At 42.8% G+C, this 20,202-nt stretch overlaps 1 protein-coding gene across 1 annotated transcript in view; it reads right to left on the bottom strand.

The window, feature by feature from the left end:
• PLEKHA2 (pleckstrin homology domain containing A2) overlaps positions 1 to 14,451 on the bottom strand; it is a 103,273-nt gene extending 88,822 nt beyond the window's left edge. The window contains exons 1-3 of the mRNA XM_073588817.1: positions 14,041 to 14,451; positions 9,622 to 9,782; positions 4,729 to 4,785 (exon numbers count right to left, since the gene is read on the bottom strand). Of these exons, the coding sequence (XP_073444918.1) occupies positions 4,729 to 4,785; positions 9,622 to 9,774 (210 nt within the window). The 5' untranslated portion in view covers positions 9,775 to 9,782; positions 14,041 to 14,451. The remainder of the gene's footprint in view (positions 1 to 4,728; positions 4,786 to 9,621; positions 9,783 to 14,040) is intronic.
• Between the last annotated feature and the right edge of the window lie 5,751 nt (positions 14,452 to 20,202).

Here is a 20,202-nt window from a genome sequence, read left to right as displayed (position 1 = left end):
GAAAGTCACAAAGATGGCAGACGTGGCGGCTTTCAGGAAGCCACAAAGATGGCAGACGTGGGGGCTGTCAGGAAGCCACAAAGATGGCAGACGTGGGGGCTTTCAGTAAGCCACAGAGATGGCAGACGTGGGGGCTTTCAGTAAGCCACAAAGAGGGCAGACGTGGGGGCTGTCAGGAAGCCACAAAGATGGCAGACGTGGGGGCTTCAGGAAGCCACAAAGATGGCAGACGTGGGGGCTTTCAGGAAGCCACAAAGATGGCAGACGTGGGGGCTTTCAGGAAGCCACAAAGATGGCAGACGTGGGGGCTTTCAGGAAGCCACAAAGATGGCAGACATGGGGGCTTTTAGGAAGCCACGAAGAGGGCAGACGTGGCGGCTGTCAGGAAGCCACAAAGATGGCAGATGTGGGGGCTTTCAGGAAGCCACAAACATGGCAGACGTGGGGGCTTCAGGAAGCCACAAAGATGGCAGACGTGGGGGCTTCAGGAAGCCACAAAGATGGCAGACGTGGGGGCTTCAGGAAGCCACAAAGATGGCAGACGTGGGGGCTTTCAGTAAGCCACCATTGACAGCAGCATCTAGGGGATTAAAGAGCAGTGATCAGAGCTTGCTCCGCTTGCTGCAGCTGTACTGGGAAAGTGGCTGTACAATACAGCTCATACACGCATACACACAGGTCCGAGACGGCCCCACGGAAGCGCTGGGCCCCGGATCCTGTGTAACCAGGTGCTGGCACCAGCCCTGAGCTCCAGCTTTGACTACCCAGATCTGTCATATTGAGGCCGTTACATGGAGGGTATCTTGGAGTATTTGTCTTTTTTGTCCCTTTTTCACATGATACAATGTAAAAATTCCAGGTCAGGGATTTTGTATTTTAATTTGCACTGTGAAAAAAAAAAAATTAAAAACTAGAAGCTGGAATCTGGTTATTTTGAGTAAATCCGTAGAAACCCTTTGAAATCTTATCCAGGTCGCCATGTTGATAGCATCTGACAGGCAGATGTGTCCATTGGCTCGGTAGGAGAGAGTCTGAAATGACCTGATCCCTTCCCTGGACGGCGTGTGTAGAATGTCACGCTCTAATGTCAGTCGTGCCATTCACTTCTCATAAACATTTAATTAAAAAAAATATAACAAATATGAGTCATCCGATCGATTGATTAAGGCCATTGCTTCTAATTGGAATGAAGTTGGAGACTTGTAAATGGAATTAAAGGGTTATTCCTAAATAAAATCATGTCCTATCCAACAGGAATCGGAATTACTCACTGATCGCTGGTGGTGCGACCACTGGGACGCCCAGCGATCCCGAGATCAGAGCTCTGGAACATCGGCGCTGTGCTACTTCCGCTACACTGCAGCGACTCCAATCAGCTGATCGCTGGTGATGGCAAACACCCACTGAGCTGATACCGATGTCCTAAAAATGGATAAGCTTAAGGATGGGAGAGATGATCAACATCTTATTGGTTGTAATATTAAAATGATGAATGTATAATCGGTGGAAGTCCAAAGGTGGGACCACTACCAACTACAAGAACAGGTAGAATCATGACTAAGAATTCTTTTTCTGCCTGAAACGCCTAGGAAATGACATCATACTTGGATTTATTGTGAATGCCGACTGTTATTATAGGGAATAAAGTTTTTTTTTAATATTTTAATCAAGAGTCGGCTGGAATATCTTCTATTTGTTATGCAGTCTTTGGCCACAAGGGGCAGTAGTGGCATTTCCATGTTGAGAATTATTAGTCCTCAACCAAAATGTGTGTTATGATTGCGTATGTAAAAAAAACTGCTCTCATAGGCCCATAGAAGTGAATGGAGTAGTGGTCATGTATGTGCAATACTGCTCTCATAGGCCCATAGAAGTTAATGGAGTAGTGGTCATGTATGGCATTATACTACTCTCATAGGCCCATAGAAGTGAATGGAGTAGTGGTCATGTATGTGCAATACTGCTCTCATAGGCTCATAGAAGTGAATGGAGTAGTGGTCATGTATGTGCAATACTGCTCTCATAGGCCCATAGAAGTGAATGGAGTAGTGGTCATGTATGGCATTATACTACTCTCATAGGCCCATAGAAGTGAATGGAGTAGTGGTCATGTATGTGCAATACTGCTCTCATAGGCTCATAGAAGTGAATGGAGTAGTGGTCATGTATGCACAATACTACTCTCATAGGCCCATAGAAGTGAATGGAGTAGTGGTCATGTATGTGCAATACTGCTCTCATAGGCCCATAGAAGTTAATGGAGTAGTGGTCATGTATGGCATTATACTACTCTCATAGGCCCATAGAAGTGAATGGAGTAGTGGTCATGTATGTGCAATACTGCTCTCATAGGCTCATAGAAGTGAATGGAGTAGTGGTCATGTATGGCATTATACTACTCTCATAGGCTCATAGAAGTGAATGGAGTAGTGGTCATGTATGGCATTATACTACGCTCATAGGCCCATAGAAGTGAATGGAGTAGTGGTCATGTATGGCATTATACTACTCTCATAGGCTCATAGAAGTGAATGGAGTAGTGGTCATGTATGGCATTATACTGCTCTCATAGGCTCATAGAAGTGAATGGAGTAGTGGTCATGTATGTGCAATACTGCTCTCATAGGCCCATAGAAGTGAATGGAGTAGTGGTCATGTATGTGCAATACTGCTCTCATAGGCCCATAGAAGTGAATGGAGTAGTGGTCATGTATGGCATTATACTACTCTCATAGGCCCATAGAATTGAATGGAGTAGTGGTCATGAATGTGCAATACTGCTCTCATAGGCTCATAGAAGTGAATGGAGTAGTGGTCATGTATGTGCAATACTGCTCTCAGGCCCATAGAAGTGAATGGAGTAGTGGTCATGTATGGCATTATACTGCTCTCATAGGCCCATAGAAGGGAATGGAGTGGTGGTCATGTATGCACAATACTGCTCTCATAGGCTCATAGAAGTGAATGGAATAGTGGTCATGTATGTGCAATACTGCTCTCAGGCCCATAGAAGTGAATGGAGTAGTGGTCATGTATGGCATTATACTGCTCTCATAGGCCCATAGAAGAGAATGGAGTGGTGGTCATGTATGCACAATACTGCTCTCATACTCCATAGAAGTGAATGGAGAAGTTGTCATACCTGTGCAGTACTGCCCTTATGGGCCCATAGAAGTAAATCGGCCATTTAATTGACATGAAATACCTCAAAGCCACCAACAAATGCACTAAACCCTTCTCCATAAGCAGCTGAAGTTTTTGAGGCAGTTTAGAGTGTAGAAAACCCCACATCATGAAGTGCTTAAAAAAACACCACCTGGACAAGAAACATCCAAAAAGTTCACAAAACCCAATAATGACCAAGAGGACCCCACCAACAAAGCCTGTATGATAAGGGTATATATAAACACTCATTCTACATACTGGGTATAAATCAGCCAAGGAAACTGGTAAGGGGTCCGTCAAAGAAGGGGGCTCCACATCAAGTGTGCCCTAACTTCTTCACCACAGGTGATGTAAACCTGAACATCCAAGCAAAAAACAGCTTCAAGGCCATAATACCCTTTTATTATGCAAGAGATTAGCAGGACTCGGAGTATCATAAAGCACCAGGCATATAAGACCTTGCAGCTATCGCATCACATGATATAACACAGCCAATCAGGAAGGACAATCAGAGCCACTAAAAATGCCAAGGCAGAGAATGCAGCAGCTATATTATGGTGAATCTGGATAGTACGAGGACGTCACAGCTTACAGTTTAGCTATAAAAATAGGAAGAGAAAGTTATAAACCACTAAAAAAAACTGTATAGGTAGTGTGCGACAACACAGTAAGTGAAGAGGATTAGCGTAGGAGGAACAGTTACCATAGGTTTACCCATTGAGGTTGCTTTTGACATTACTAAGAATTAAAGTAAGCCCTATAGGGTCCAAATATGTTGTGCGTGTAGTAAAGCATCTTCACAATGACAGTTATAAACTTAATTTTACTTTGATATTTCTTTAAAATTTAACTTTCTTGCACACAAAACCTAAAAATTCAATGTTATTAAAAAAATAATAATAATTAGGTTTTTAGCATTTTTTTGTTCCAGACAATGGTCACTGACGTCTGAACTGGTCATAACCTTTCACATTCTTGTGGTTTAAAGACAGACAAAAATAAGTGAAGAACGAACGCACTAAAAATATCCTGAGACAAAGACAGGAAGCCCGGCCACACGGCTCAAAAGAGAAAAAGAAGAAAGTGATTAAAAGCAGCAGCCCCCTGCGCCATGCTCTATAGACAAGGGTTCAATTGAAGTTTAAAATCTGTTTCCTTGCACACAGCGCCACTCCTGTCTATAGGTTGTGCTTGGTATTGCAAAAGTTAAGTGAATGGGGCTCTGCTGCAATACCAGAGATGGCCTGCTGAAGAAGGGTGGCGCTGTTTCAGGAAGAAAACGGGTGCATTTATAATTTCATGCAACATCTTTAAAGAGGGTCTGTCACCTGACTATGCTAAAGGGAAATCAATTGGCCCCACAATGCCCCCTGAACTGTGAGACCACTCAGCACTGTGTAGTGGCCAAGGGGGTTCAGGTGAGTATGCCTTACCACTACTTAAAAAAATAAAATAATGAGTAGACCTGAGCCTCGAGTGCCCCTCCAAGCACTTATATTTCAATGGGGTGGCCTAACTGTAGGTGGACGGTGTGAGCACACCTTCGGGTGAGGGGATACTTACTTTTGATATATATGTCAGTTTTAATGATCCCACCGCTCCTGCTCCTCGAGGCAGGTTCTGAAAAGTAAAAGACAAGAAAGTAATTAACATCTGTCTATCTACCCAGGATTACTAAACAGGGTTTGTTTTCCAGAAACAGCGCCACTTTTGTCCATGGCAGTCTCTGGTATTACAGCTCATCCCCATTCATTTAAAGTCTGCCAAGCTGCAATACCAGACACATCCTATAGACAGATGGGGCGCTGAAAAAAAAAGTTTTCTAATTCTGGACAACCGTTTTAAAAGTTTTTAAAATTACTTGTAATATTAACACATGATCAGCAAAACCCTCCATTGTGTCCAATCTATAAAGCAATCCACAGACAGCAAATTTCTGATCATCCAGCATTATAGGACTGGGGACCACCGCGGTGCCAGAATTTGCCTGCAGTATTCATTCTATGACCGGATGACCTATATCTGGGTATATTCATAAGCACCGCAGCATAATAACTGTATAATAATACGCCAATATAAGAAGCTTCTGCTATAATTGACCGCAATCAGAAAGTTGTATTTTTTAATCAATGTTCACATGACAAGTGATCAATGAGAGTGATCAATGAGTGGAACAAGCTGCCACGAGAAGTGGTGAGTTCTCCTTCAATGGAAGTCTTCAAACAGAGGCTGGACAGACATCTGACTGGGATGACTTAGCGAATCCTGCTTTGAGCAGGGGGTTGGACCAGATGGCCCAGGAGGTCCCTTCCAACTCTCACATTCTATGATTCTATGATGATTCTATGACAACTCTTCCTGTCCTCGGCTCTAACCATATAGCAATGTTACATTAAAATCAATTCACCATCTGCACCAATGTCTGTATATGAGACAATATATTTTTTCATTTTCAAATATATTTTGTGCTCCTTTAAGATGAATTATTACTGTCCCCAGACGCTGCTGCAGAGGACAAGAGTTGGTGCATTTTCCTGAAGGTTTAGTAAATTAAATAACGGAAGAGGAAGTGGCATGAACAGAGTGTCGTGTGCTGCAGAATAAGACTCAGAGAGGGGCCTCTTCAGTGGTAGCAGCTGTAAAGGGTAACTAAACTTTTTTTTAATTGCTCAGTCTTTGCAAAGTTCTGAATCTTTGTAATATACTCCATTACCTTTTCTTGCTTCCTTTTCTCCCATGCCGAGAGTCTTGTTTCATCTGCTTTGTTCATGCTCTTAGAGCAGCTGTTTTGAAATGCAGGTCTAGCAAATATCCATACTCTTGTTTGAGCTTCATTATTGATCAGTCTTTGCAAGGTTCTGAATCTTTGTAATATACTTCATTACCTTATCTTACTTTCTTTTCTCCAATGATGAGAGTCCTGTTTCATCTGCCTTGTTCATGGTCTTAGAGAAGCTCGTTAGAACTGCAGGTCTAGAAAATATCCATACTCTTGTGTGGGCTTCATTATTGATCAGTCTTTGCAAAGTTCTGAATCTTTGTAATATACTCCATTACCTTATCTTGCTTTTGTTTCTCCCAAACTCTATGCTGACAGTTCTGTTTTACCTGCTTTGCTTGTGCACTTAGAGCAGTTGTTTTGAACTGCAGGTCTAGAAAATATCCATTCTCTTGTGTGAGCTTCATTATTGATCAATCTTGTGATCATCTCTGCTCCCCTCCCCTATGATCAGACACTATGCCTGTCTGAGCTTAGGGAAGGGGAGCAGAGTAGTTCACACAAGAGTACAGATATTTTCTAGATCTGCGGTTGAAAACAGCTGCTCTAAATGCATGAACAAGGCAGGTGAAACAGGACTCTCAGCATGGAGTTTGGGAAAAACAGAAGCAAGGTAAGGTAATGGAGTATATTACAAAGATTCAGAACTTTGCAAAGACTGATCAATAATGAAGCCCACACAAGAGTATAGATATGGATATTTGCTAGACCTGCAGTTCAAACCAGCTGCTCTAAGTGCATGACAAGGCAGGTGAAATAGGACTCTCGACATGGGAGAAATGGAAGCAAAATAAGGTAACGGAGTATATTACAAAGCTTCAGAACTTTGCAAAGACTGATCAATAATCGCATTAAAAAAAGTTTAGTTTCTCTTTAAGTCTGGGGAGCTGATCGCTGTCACTTCTTAAGCATAAATGTACTATAACTAAGAATTTTTATTGTGTTTTTACTTATGTAGGGCTATGGGGCAATACTGTATAGTTGGCTTTTTCAGTGACAAATACACAGATTATTTTAAAAAAGCACTCCAGACAAACCGGAGGGGTGGAGCATGACACAAGGACTTAAAGAGGTTGTCCAGTGAAAATAAGTTATCACCTATCTTGTGGATGGAGGATAACTTGTTGATTGGGGGGGGGTCCAACCGCTGGGGAAAATTTATACATGTTATAATGGAGAGGCAGTGGGCATGCTTGATCACCCTCCAGTAATTCCCTACGCACTCAGCTTTTTCTGACATCCCGCTAGAAAAGGAATAGAGCATCTAGTCCAGCCACTCTATTTTGTGACAGGGATAAATGTGCCTCTTCGGGGGGTAAAAATCCCTGGTTATGCTGATCAGTCTGGGTCCCAGTGACAACCCCTATATCCGGACAACCCCATTAAAGAGAGCATCCCTGTTTTAGGCTGTACACTGAAATATCTGTTTTTATATATACATGTATTCCTCATGAAATATCAATTCTGGATATTTTTTTTTTTACCAGGAACTTTGTATTACGTTATTCCCTCCATTATTCCTATTGGATGAAAATAGTAACTGGATGTTGCTGTTCCCCCTTTCAATATGGTGTGTTCTTACATAGTCTGACACGGAAAGCACAGCCTAGAGACTGTGTAGGGACATACCTTAATCACAAGAGGATCAGTAATACCCTGCTGTCAACTTGCATATAGATTTCCAGGAGGAATAACAGAGGAACAGTACAATGCAGAATTCTAGGAAAAGATGTTCTAGAATAGTTACCTACCAGGGAATGTATGTCATTGTGGAAGCAGAGTTCTCAGGAAAGCTGTGGATTCTCTCAGTAAATCACTTCCACATACCGTCCACTCACCACTATCACTCAGGGCAGTTTCACACGTCCAGATAATTCCGGTACCGGAGCTATACGTGTCCGTGTGCATACGGAGGCCATCCGTGTGACATCCATGTGCTATCCGTATGTCCGTGTGTACCATCCGTGTGCTGTCTGTGTGTCCGTGTATTTGAAAAATTAGTTTCAATGTTAACCCTTTGACTTTTAAAAACACACACGGACAGCATCTGTGTGCGGTACGTGTTTACACGGACCCATTGACTTGTATGGGTCCGTGTGATCCGTGCTTTACACACAGTCCGTGAAAACACGCTGACATCTGCATAGACACATTCATTAGAATGTGTCTACGTGTGTCAGTGTCTCCGGGACGTGAGAAAACTGTCACTACACGTACTGGAGACACTGACGTGTGAAACTGCCCTCACTGTGAGTAGGAAAGGAAACAGGACTCACAGGCTTTATATGTGAGAGTTGAAGGAAGCAGGACTCACAGGCTTTCTCTATGTGTGGGAGGGGAAATTAGGACTCCCAGACTTTTTTAATGTGGAGAGATAGAAGCAGGACTCACACTCTTTATTTGTAGGAGAGGAAAACAGGACTCACAGGCTCTCTATGTGCGGGGAGGGAAGAAAGACTCACCGGCTTTCTTTATGTGTAGGAGAGGAAAGCAGGACTCACAGGCTCTCTACGTGTGGGGAGGGAAGAAAGACTCACCATCTTTCTTTATGTGTAGGAGAGGAAAGCAGGACTTAAAGGCTCTCTATGTGCGGGGAGGGAAGAAAGACTCACGGGCTTGCTTTATGTGTAGGAGAGGAAAGCAGGACTCACATGCTCTCTATGTGTGGGGAGGGAAGAAAGACTCACCGGCTTTCTTTATGTGTAGGAGAGGAAAGCAGGACTCACATGCTCTCTATGTGCGGGGAGGGAAGAAAGACTCACCATCTTTCTTTATGTGTAGGAGAGGAAAGCGGGACTCACAGGCTCTCTATGTGCAGGGAGGGAAGAAAGACTCACCGGCTTTCTTTATGTGGAGGGAAGAAGCAGGACTCACAGGCTCTCTACATGCGGGGAGGGAAGAAAGACTCACCATCTTTCTTTATGTGTAGGAGAGGAAAGCAGAACTCACAGGCTCTCTATGTGCAGGGAGGGAAGAAAGACACACCGGCTTTCTTTATGTGGAGGAAGGAAGCAGGACTCACAGGTTTTGTCTTTGTGGGAGTGAAAAGCAGGACTCATATTCTTTTTCTATGTGGAGGGAGGGAAGCAGGACTCAGGTTTTTCTTTCAGCAGTTAGGCTACTTTTACACTTACCGTATTTTTGCGGGCTGATTTTGCGGCCCCAATAGATTCTTATGGGGCCACAAAATTGGCCCGCAAAAATTCAACGGTGCGCCGTATTTGCGGCCGTAATAAAAGATCGAGCCTGCTCGATCTTTTATATGATGTACGGACATGGCCCCCATTGAAAAACAATGGGGCCGCAAAAACAAACGGAAGTTTGTTTTTGCGGCGCACGGTGACTTCCGGTTTTGCAGATCGCCGTTTTTTTTTTCCAATTCTATTTCCATAGTATTGGAAAAATAAAAAAAACAGCGATCCGCAAGCTTTTTTGGGGGCCGTTATTGCGGCGGACTGTAAAAATTGCGGCGATACGGCCCGCAAAAACGGGCCGCAAAAAAAGCGGTAAGTGTAAAAGTAGCCTTAAATAGATTTTTTTTAATGAAAATACTCATATCATAGAAAATAACATATCCCTGAACTTAGCGCCTCCGTTTCTATCCTAGACTTCATAGAAACTTGACATACTCCCGTTATGTTTTTCTTTGTTCAGAGCAGATGTTTTGCATTGCTCACCTGAGGATTATCCATGTACCAGATGAGGTGATTGGCCTGTGTATCCAGGATAAAATATCTTCGGAGAAATCTCCCACTTTCTGCATCTTCAATGTCCAGAAACCCACAGGTTCTGTTCTTTCGATCCACATAAGGCATTCCTAATGCATGCATACATCACCCTGCAGCAAGAAAAACAATACATTTCATCAGTGAGGATGACCTTACATTTATTAATATATGGATAGTCTGATCACGTCCAACAATGGAGGATTTTAATCAGATCTCTGGTAATTAAGGCTTTAACAGTGTTCAAAGAAGATTGGCCACCACAGTCCCAGTGTCAGCACAACTGACTTCCATAGTTCCGACCTTTCATTTGCCCAGTATGGATATACTACAACTCCTATATTTTATGTTCCAATTACATACAAAGGAAATAAACATGTGTAATTGCAATAATTTTCTGGGGAAAAATATAATATTTTATTTTATGGACACAACTTCAAGGGTGCCAACAATTTCAGCCATGACTGAATAATGAGCTATGAACAGAGCTCAGTACCCTTAATACACATGGATGAATGATGACTGGGCTGGGTTTATCATTATTATTTGTTTTCCTCATCCAAAACTGTATTAATAAAGAAATAGTACAGTCCTTTTGTGTGTTATATGATAACTAAAGATGAGCAAATCTGTGAATATTGATGGCTGAATGGGCAAATATCCTAATAGGAGACTGCAATACTTTAATGGAGACTGCTATTTCAACATCCATGCCAACAGAAGTCTTCTTCTGGGAACATCTATACATTGCTTAAACACCAGTAAAACCAATCCTAAAACTAGATATAATGAGCTATCAAATTACTTAACTCAGTATCTGTAATACACATGGATGAATGGTGCCTAAGATGGGCTTTATAATTATTTATCCTGCTCAATAAAAATGTACTATAGAAGGCTTCATAATAAAAAATGCACCCATTGCTAAAACACCAGTAAAGCTAATCCTAAAATTAGAAATAATGAGCTATAGATAACTGTGCCCTTTAATACATGTGGATGAATAGTGCCTGGGCTAGGGCTTTATCATTATTAAGTTTTCCTTAATCCAAAACTGCCCTATAGAAGGCTTGGTAATGGAAAATGTACCCATTGCTGTTAGAGTAAAATTAAATGTAGTGAAATATAAATAAATGAGCTCAGTACCTTTGATACACATGGATGAATGGTTCATAGCCTTGAACTATATCAATATTTATATAGTTCATTCAAAAGTGTCCTATAGAAGGCTCTGTAATGGAATAAATGCCAGTTCTCGAAGGATCAGCAAGGTGAATTTCCAGATGTATTCATCCTAATGATAACTCATAAGCACATCATGAAAATTACCAATTAATAAAAATAAAAGGTGAAATCTTACATAGGGAGGGAACAGAAAAAATCTGTAAAAAGGCCCTCACATACGTGAGCCATTTATATTACTGGTGTATCTCATGCGGCAGAGAAGCTTTATAATAGTCAATTTGGAACATATCCTCTAATGGACTTAAAGGGGTTCAACTTTTAGGGACTTTTTTTTTTTAACCTAAGTGCATGTATTTTGATGCCCGAAGTATTTTTTTAAGTTGGGTTTCATTAATAATTATGGGCTTTTGCCAGCGCTTTTTTTTTACCCTGTTTTCCTGCACAATCAATTTTGATGTGGTATGTGGTTGTCAGGAGATGGACATACGGCCCATGTTCCCCCTTGAAGACACGCGTACTCTCGTAATGTTTAATGTGTACCATGACATGTGTTATTAGTGACGGTATTGTAGTTTGACGGACAGTAGGGAGAGTTAGGGTTAATGTTTGTTACTAGCCCACAGTGGGAGAGGTCAAAGTGAAGGGACAGAGTCAGTTTCCTGTCAGAATGTTAGATAGGGCCCTGTCTGCAGTGAACACAGACCTAAGGACTAACTAGTCAACAGAGTCGCTTGACGTGGGCATCCCTGAAGTGAGTGGAGACCGAGGCAGAGGATAGCGAGATCTAGAGTAGTGACGAGGAAGAGTGACAGAGTGATGCACAGGAATTGGGTCCTGGGTTTGTTGGTGGTCTCTTTCATTGAACTTTTCAACATCAGGTCCTTATCAGGAGAAGTCACCGGCAACATGCGGCCTTCAAGAGCGTAGCACCCCCATAGACAAAACCCACACTCCAAGCCAGGACCCCCATCTTCATGTAGCGTACCGGGATGTGAAAGACAAGTACCTCGCCCACGGCTGCTGCCCCACTCCACGTTAAATGGTCATAAATCAACTGTCAGGAGCTCGAAAAAAAGACAGATAAGACTTATAGACTCTCCAGTTAGACCAAGTTCACTGGCAGATTCTCAGTTAACTCATTCTACAGCAGGTAACAGACAGTGCAACACAGACGCGATAGAAAACAAATAGTTATTTTCATCCATAAATTCATGCATTTACATTTAGAAAAAAAACGTTCCCAAAAGTGGACAACCCCCACTAATTCTACATACAAACCCATGACAGGACATTCATGCTGTGCCGTCATGTTACCCCACTGGATTTTGTTATCCCACCATATTATTATGTCATCTGATAATCTACAATCAGGTGATCAATGGATTTACGAAACAACTGTAATGTGATATTATCTGTAATAATGTACAGTCAGGACCCCACAATGCAATAACTGCCCCCCCTCAGCATTATATGGTCCGATGTGATAATACAGGGAACCAGTGGATGGAACATAGAAAACATGAGAGGTGTGACCATCCTAATCTCTCCATGTCCATAATAGTCCTGTATAACAGGGCGACAGTAACCTGCAGTAATCTACAGTGAAGAAGTCATCGATATTCGAGTGACCACTGACCCCTCATATAATCTGGTGACCACTGGCAACTCGTATAATCTGGTGACCACTGACACCTCGTATAATCTGGTGACCACTGACACCTCGTATAATCCGGTGACCACTGACACCTCGTATAATCTGGTTACCAATGACCCCTCGTATAATCTGGTGACCACTGGCAACTCGTATAATCTGGTGACCACTGACCCCTCGTATAATCCGGTGACCACTGACACCTCGTATAATCTGGTTACCAATGACACCTCGTAAAATCCGGTGACCACTGACACCTCGTATAATCTGGTGACCACTGACCCCTCGTATAATCCGGTGACCACTGGCAACTCGTATAATCTGGTGACCACTGGCCCCTCGTATAATCTGGTGACCACTGGCCCCTCGTATAATCCGGTGACCACTGGCAACTCGAATAATCTGGTGACCACTGACCCCCTCGAATAATCTGGTGACCACTGACACCTCGAATAATCCGGTGGCCACTGACACCTCGAATAATCTGGTGACCACTGACACTTCATATAATCTGGTGACCACTGACACCTCAAATAATCCGGTAGCCACTGACACCTTGTATAATCTGGTGACCACTGACAACTCGTATAATCTGTGATCACTGACCCCTCGTATAATCCGGTGACCACTGACACCTTGTATAATCTGGTGACCACTGACACCTCGTATAATCCGGTGACCACTGACAACTCGTATAATCTGTGATCACTGACCCCTCGTATAATCCGGTGACCACTGACACCTTGTATAATCTGGTGACCACTGACACCTCGTATAATCCAGTGACCACTGACAACTCGTATAATCTGGTGACCACTGACAACTCGTATAATCTGGAGGATAGATAGACAGACCAGACAGGCACATTATAGTAACCCTAACTGTGATCCTATCCCAATCATTGTGGCATTTATTAGACGACTTCGCTAATATCATACCAAGGGTGGGGTGAGTTGTAGTTTGGTACCAGAGCGACAGATTGGAGACCACTGACCTACAGACATGTGACCACTGGTTAGTTACTTCACATGACCTTTTCTTGATCTGATACTACACTGTTAGGTGGTCACTAGACCCTTAGATATGTTCGCACAAGCATTTTTTTGGAGTCGACAAAATCCTAAAAAAAAATGTAAGCGGAATCCACTTCAGGAATCACTTTTTTTTTTTAGCTGCCTTTTTTTTTTTTTTTTTTAAAAAAAAAGAGGTTCTTGCAGCATTTTTTGGCCACACATTTTTTTGCAGCCTTTATGACATGACGGGTCAAATTTGGAGAGGATTCTGTGGAAACTGCCTGAAAAAAGTGACCCTTTTTTTTTTTTTTTTCGGGGTTTCCGAAACTGGATATCATCACGATCCCAACGACTGTGTTCCTTTCCAAAAACCCTACCATCCGGTGATTCTAAACGCATAAAGTCATATGTGTGACCATACGGGTATATATTATATACCGCAGAGAAGCCGTGATTCCGTCCAGATTGATAATCTAGTCTTGTGACGTGTATGATCTCATGAAGATCCTAATCGTGACCTACCTTTAACACTTTTCTTGGTTGCGCTTAGATTTTGCCATTTTTCGGGCAACGGATCCCATCTGGCGGCTCCTCCGCTGAGCTTCTTAGATTGTATTACTTTCGTCTTCCAAGTCGTTTGGATAATATAAGGCAGAAGATCTGGAATTTCAGCTTTATCTAAGTCCAGAATCCTTCTCGCGAAGCCCCGAATGTCTATAGGGCGGCTCAGAAAGTTTTCAGTCTCCTGCCAAAATATTCCTAGAGCAAGTGAAGAGTCAAATCTGCAAATTCCTGCTCCTCAGAACCCATCTCTGTGCCACTTCCCCTCCTTGTGTGTTTGTTTGTCTCCTTCCTAATCACTTGAGTCTTCCCCTGACAATCAGTGTGACAGGCACGCCTCACACTGCACACCCCTCCACACACAAAAGACACACTCACAAGTGTGGGCCGGGTCATGGTGAAGTGAATCAGGAAGCTGGAGGAGCAGACAAATGCCCACAACACATTAACACTCTGTGGCTCAAGCCGCTCGATGTCACCGCACAAATTTCAGATACTTTTGGGATTCGCAAAAAAGTTTTTGTTTTAACGGTTAATCGTAGTCGGGGGAAAAGTGCAAACAAAAAATGTCGCCAGTCTACACACAAAAACTGTCAAGATAAGGCTGCGACCACACCACCGTATTCTCTGTCCAAGTGTCGTCCATGGAAAAAAGTGACCTCACACCGACCGATGTAATTCAATAGGGCGGTTCAGATGACTAAGTGTCCGCGTGAAAACATTTTTTTTAAATTAAAAAAAAAACAAAACGCAATGAGGACCAGACCTCTCCATATGAGATGCGCCTATTCACATCTATGGCGGAAAAAAAAGTACCCCATGGATCAACCTCATAGCATCCAAATTTTCCGGGAATTATTAACTGTATTTGGTCTTGTAAATTTTAATATTTGTTGATGTATAAAAGCGGACGTCATAGGATGACAATACAGATGAGAAATCGTCCATTTTTTCTGGATGAAAATCAGACATTGTTATTTTACGTGTGTGTGAACGCAGCCTAAGGGCTCATTCGGACATCAGATTTCCTCGTATGAGTTCCTTCTGTGTTTTTCACTGATAGCAATTGTACCTATTAAGCCACGTTCACACGGTCAGTATTTGGTCAGTATTTTACCTCAATGTTTGTAAGCCAAAACCAGGTGTGGAACAATCAGAGTAAAATCATAATAGAAACACGTCACCACTTCTCTATTTATCACGTTCATACTGATAGTGTGAACGTGGCCTTAAGTGAGATTTGCACTCCGGATAAAACTGGTGTAGCTGATCCAGGTTTATAGGTCGCCTTGCTCACACTGGCATTTTCAGCTTTGCCTATGAATTTTCAATAGGATTGAGATCAGGGATTTGTGATGGCCGCTCCAAAACATTGACTTTGTTATCCTTAAGCAACTTTATTACCATTTTGGCAGTATGCTTTGGGTCATTGTCCATTTGGAAGACCCATTTCCGCCCAAGCTTTATCTTTCTGGCTGATGTTTTGAGATGTTGCTTCAGTATGGCCACATAATCTTCTTTTCTCATGATGCCAACTATTTTGTGAAGTGCACCAGTTCCTCCTGTAGAAAAACAACCCCACAACATGATGCTGCCACCCCCATGTTTCACAGTTGGGATGGTGTTCCAAGGCTTCCAAGCTTCTCCCTTTTTCTTTCAAACATAACAATGGTCATTATGCCCAAAAATTTTAGTTTCATCAGACCACAGAAAATGTCTTAAAAAATTAAGGTCTTTGTTCCTGTGAGCATTTGCAAACATTAATCTGAATTTTTTATGTTTCTTTTGGAGTAATGGCTTCTTCCTGGCAGAGTGGCCTTTCAGCCCATGTTAATACAGTACTCGTTTCACTGTGGATAATGACACAATCTTACCAGCCTCCTCCATCATATTCACAAGGTTTTTTGCTTTTGTTCTTGGGTTGACATGCACATGTTGGACCAAAGCACGTTCATCTCTGGGACACAGAACCTGTCTTCTTCCTGAGCGGTATGATGGCTGGACATTACCATCTTGTTTGTACTTGTGTATAATTGTTTGTACAGATGAATGAGGCACCTTCAGGTATCTTGAAATTGTACTCAAAGAGGAGCCAGACTTGTGCAAGTCCACAATTCTCTTCCTGATATCTTGGCTGATTTCTTTAGACTTTCTCATGATGGTACAGAAAGAAGCAGTGTGTTTCAGGTGTGCATTAAAATACATCCACAGGTGAATCTGTAAGTAACTCAGATGTTGCCAAAACCCCTATCAGAAGCGTCCAAACACATGACATCATCATATGGACAATCTAGTATTGTTTAAAGGCATAATAATCTTAGTGTATGTAAACTTTTGACTTTCCAGTAAGAAATAAAAATGTCTTAAAACATCTCTCTCTCACATTATTCTGGCATTTAGCAAATATTAATTATGGCAATTCTATTTGACCTAAAGCGGGAAAGGTTTATTCTGATTTCATGTCAGATATGGAGAAAAACATGCAGATGTCTTTTTATATAGTGTCTGTAAATGTCTAGTTTCAACTGCATAAGGCTGATTTCACATTAGCATCTGCTTGCGCAGCATTTCATCCGCAGCAATCAGCATGTTATGTTTCCCTATCTTTAACCTGGTGTACGCTGGTGCATGCTTTTGCATCAGTTCGCATGCATCAGCGTACGTGTGGCGCCCTGCGTCTTTGTAGCCACAAAAGGGTTAAATATGTACTGTTTTGTATGTGTTTTGTGAGCAATGGGAGTTATGCTTTCTCTGCTAGAGACCACAACACACACACGCAATTCACCTCACTCCCTTACTTGTCTGAAGCTTAGAGCTTTGCAGACACACCCTAACTGGGAGGGGGAGGAGTTGAGAGTTGTTGTTTTCAGTGTGAAGAAGAAGGAGGAAGAACGCTCCTTGAAGCCATGACATGTGCTTGATCCAGGAGTAAAGCTAAGAAGAATCAGGGAGTCAGCCCCTAGGCCATCCATGCTTTCAGAGCAGGGTGGTGAGCTGAGAGACTGTGTGAGTTTATACAACCAACAGCGCAGCGTTTTCCCCGGGATTACAGCAGCAAACTAGGATCAGTGAAGGAATGTGCAAGAAGGAACTCGAGCTTCACACAGGAACCAAGCTGCAAGAGGAGGAAAACACAGTGAGTAGAGGCTATACTAGAAGTTCAAAACTCTGGGAAGCCTTGGTCCCAGAAGGGATTAGATTAGCAGGAAGCTTACACTGAGTCACAGCAGAGAGAAGGATAACTCCCATTCTGCAGAGCAGACTGTAACCTGGTGAGAGTTGTAATATCTCCTCTGAACTGCACCTGAACTACAGTAAATGATAAAGTGACTTTCCTTGTCACCTGCCTTACTACTCCATGCCTTCTACTTCCATCACAATCTCTGGGGGTCAGCCCTGGTTGGAGAGGGTTCAACATCTGCACTGCCATCACCATCTACTCCCCCAGGGATCATCTGCAGTGCCGGCTATACTACAGTCGAACACTCCAACTGGCATCACAAATCACTACATAAACTTCATCCCTAATCAATACTCCTCTTTTCCATGACCGCTTGGGGCCACGGACCAGGTCACTGCCACTGTGACATATCCCTTTAAGATGACCGGCCCGGTACCGAGTATCTCATGGCCTCTGGGGCGAGTCATACGCATACGTTGTTTTTCAGTGTGCGGCGGTGACCGGCGAACGCATCATGTTGGATTTTTGGAAGCGGCAAATATCCGGCAAATATGCGCAGTCATGTGCATGTGGATGAGTGCATCAAATAAACGCATTACTGTCTATGGGAACGCATGCGTACGCAAGGACAATGTGACGTAGGCATATGCATTCTATACGCATGCGTTTTTTAATGGGTTGGTCCAGGAAGTAATTCATCTACGTGATAATTGAGAGCTCTATAAAAGGAAGTGTGGACACAGCAAGGTCATAACTCTCTGGACTCTGGTTGATACCACAACACTGGCTATGTAAGTATAGAACCTTAGAAAATGTCACCCTCCCTCACTGCTGTTTGTACTTTGTATTAATTTATTTTTCTGTTTACTTTTAGACGTGTCGCTTGGTCTTGGACAGTGGTTGGCTCCTGGTTGGCTCACGGTTGGCTTATGATTGGCTCCTGGTGCAGCGGGTTTCTCCAGTTTGTCTCCTGGTGCTGCTTTCTGTCGTGGTGAGGACACCACTGTCTATGTAATATAGAAACTTTGGAAATGTCTGTCTCTCTGAATGCTTTTTCTGTTCCTTGTAGACTGGCCGATTCGCTTAAGCGCAGTGGGTGTCTCCTGGTGCATCTGTTTTCCTGTGGTCGTCTCCTGATGCTGTGGATGTCTCTTGTTGCTGCCATCTGTCCCTGGCCTGCGCTGACTGCTGTGATGTTGGACTACTGCCTGTAATGTAAGTATTGTTGTCCTTTTTTTTTTGGTCTACATTGTTTTTTGATCTTTACAAGTTTAATTTTAATTCTGTTTTTTTCTGTTTCACTTGGCGTCTGCCTGCTCTACAACCATGTCCTCCACTGAAGACCAGACTTCTTCCCAGGGTGGACCGGACGACCGGACAAAGATTATGTAATCACATTTGCTTTACTGCTTCGTACGTATTGACTGGCAATACTCCACATGTGTTAAATCATTTCATTTTTTTACAGGTACCTGGCAGTGATGAAGAGCATGCGCAGTCCAGTGGAGATGATTCTTCCCAGCGCCATCGGGCTCATGTGTCTCAGGAGGAAATAATAATAATAATAATCTTTATTTATATAGCGCCAACATATTCCGCAGCGCTTTACAGTTTAACAGTTTCAAAACACAAGTCATAAGTAACAACGCTAACAATACAATAATTAAAGCAAAATAAGACGAAATAAGACGACCCTGCTCGTGAGAGCGTACAATCTACAATGAGGTGAGGGAGATACAGAGTACAGGTGTGTATTTACAATGGTGTATTTACAATGAAGGTCCAGCCATCTTGCAGGAGTGAAGGATGGATGGAGATAGTGAATGGGCTACGCACGCACACTTACACAGAGAATGACTTTGATTAGTGAATGTGATAGGCCGCTCTGAACAGGTGTGTTTTGAGGGAGCGCCTAAAACTATGCAAATTGTGGACGGGGTGACGGGGTGTAAGTATCCCTTTCATCAGAGTTGTAATTTTTTTTCAGCTTTACTTAAAATTCTTTTTTTCTTTTTCATCTATAGTTTTCACAATGGGAAGGCACACTGGATATAGATAATGAACAACTCATCCACCTTGTGCAGGAGCGAGTACTGTTGTGGGACACCCGTGACCGTCAGCACTCCGACAATGTGGTGATTCGACGGCTCTGGGAAGAAGTGGCAACATTGCTGCTGCCTGGCTGGGACCGTGCCACGCCACGAGCCAGAACTGATTTTGGTAAGTATTGCAATGTGGTCTTAAACAGCAGTGAACCTGTGAATGGATGTGCATTTTTTTTCTATTTTTTATTTTCCCCTTCACATTGAAGCAAATCAAAATCCATTGGCGCTTGATGAAGGACTGCGTCACCAAGGACATGAGAGAGGAGCTTTGGGTTCAAAGTGGTTCTGCTGCAAGGTTCAGAAAATACATATACCACCGGGACCTTGCCTTTCTGAGGCCTGTGCTTGCTCAGCGAACATAAGTATAGATTTTTTTTTTTTTATTTTGACTAATGTGTAATTTTTCCCCCACACAGAACCTGGAGCAGCACACCCTGTATTTTTTCACTATTGTTTTTCTCACAAAACCTGGTGCAGCACTACACAACCCGGAGCCTCCTCGGTTGAAGCAGCCCCTCATCTACCAGCCACTGAACCTTGTTGGGATTTGAACCCAGGACCCCAGCGCAGCAAGGTTGCAGTGCTAACCACTGAGCCACCACACTACCCATAGAGTTTCTGACCCCCGACGTGATCTACGGGGCCGCATTGTACTTTATATATATACACATTGTACTCTACTCTATCGAGGACTATGGGGATGGGGGCTGCATTATACTCTATCAAGGACTATAGGCTGTATATTATACTGTATGTACTATATGGGATCTGGATTATTCTGTATCGAGGACTATGGGGAATATGTTATACTGTGTGGAGGACTATGGGGAATGCATT

Source organism: Dendrobates tinctorius, unplaced genomic scaffold, assembly GCF_039654945.1.
Source record: "Dendrobates tinctorius isolate UK_male_01 unplaced genomic scaffold, ASM3965494v1 ptg000104l, whole genome shotgun sequence".
Lineage (NCBI taxonomy): Eukaryota > Metazoa > Chordata > Amphibia > Anura > Dendrobatidae > Dendrobates > Dendrobates tinctorius.
This window is presented reverse-complemented; position numbering and strand designations above follow the sequence as displayed.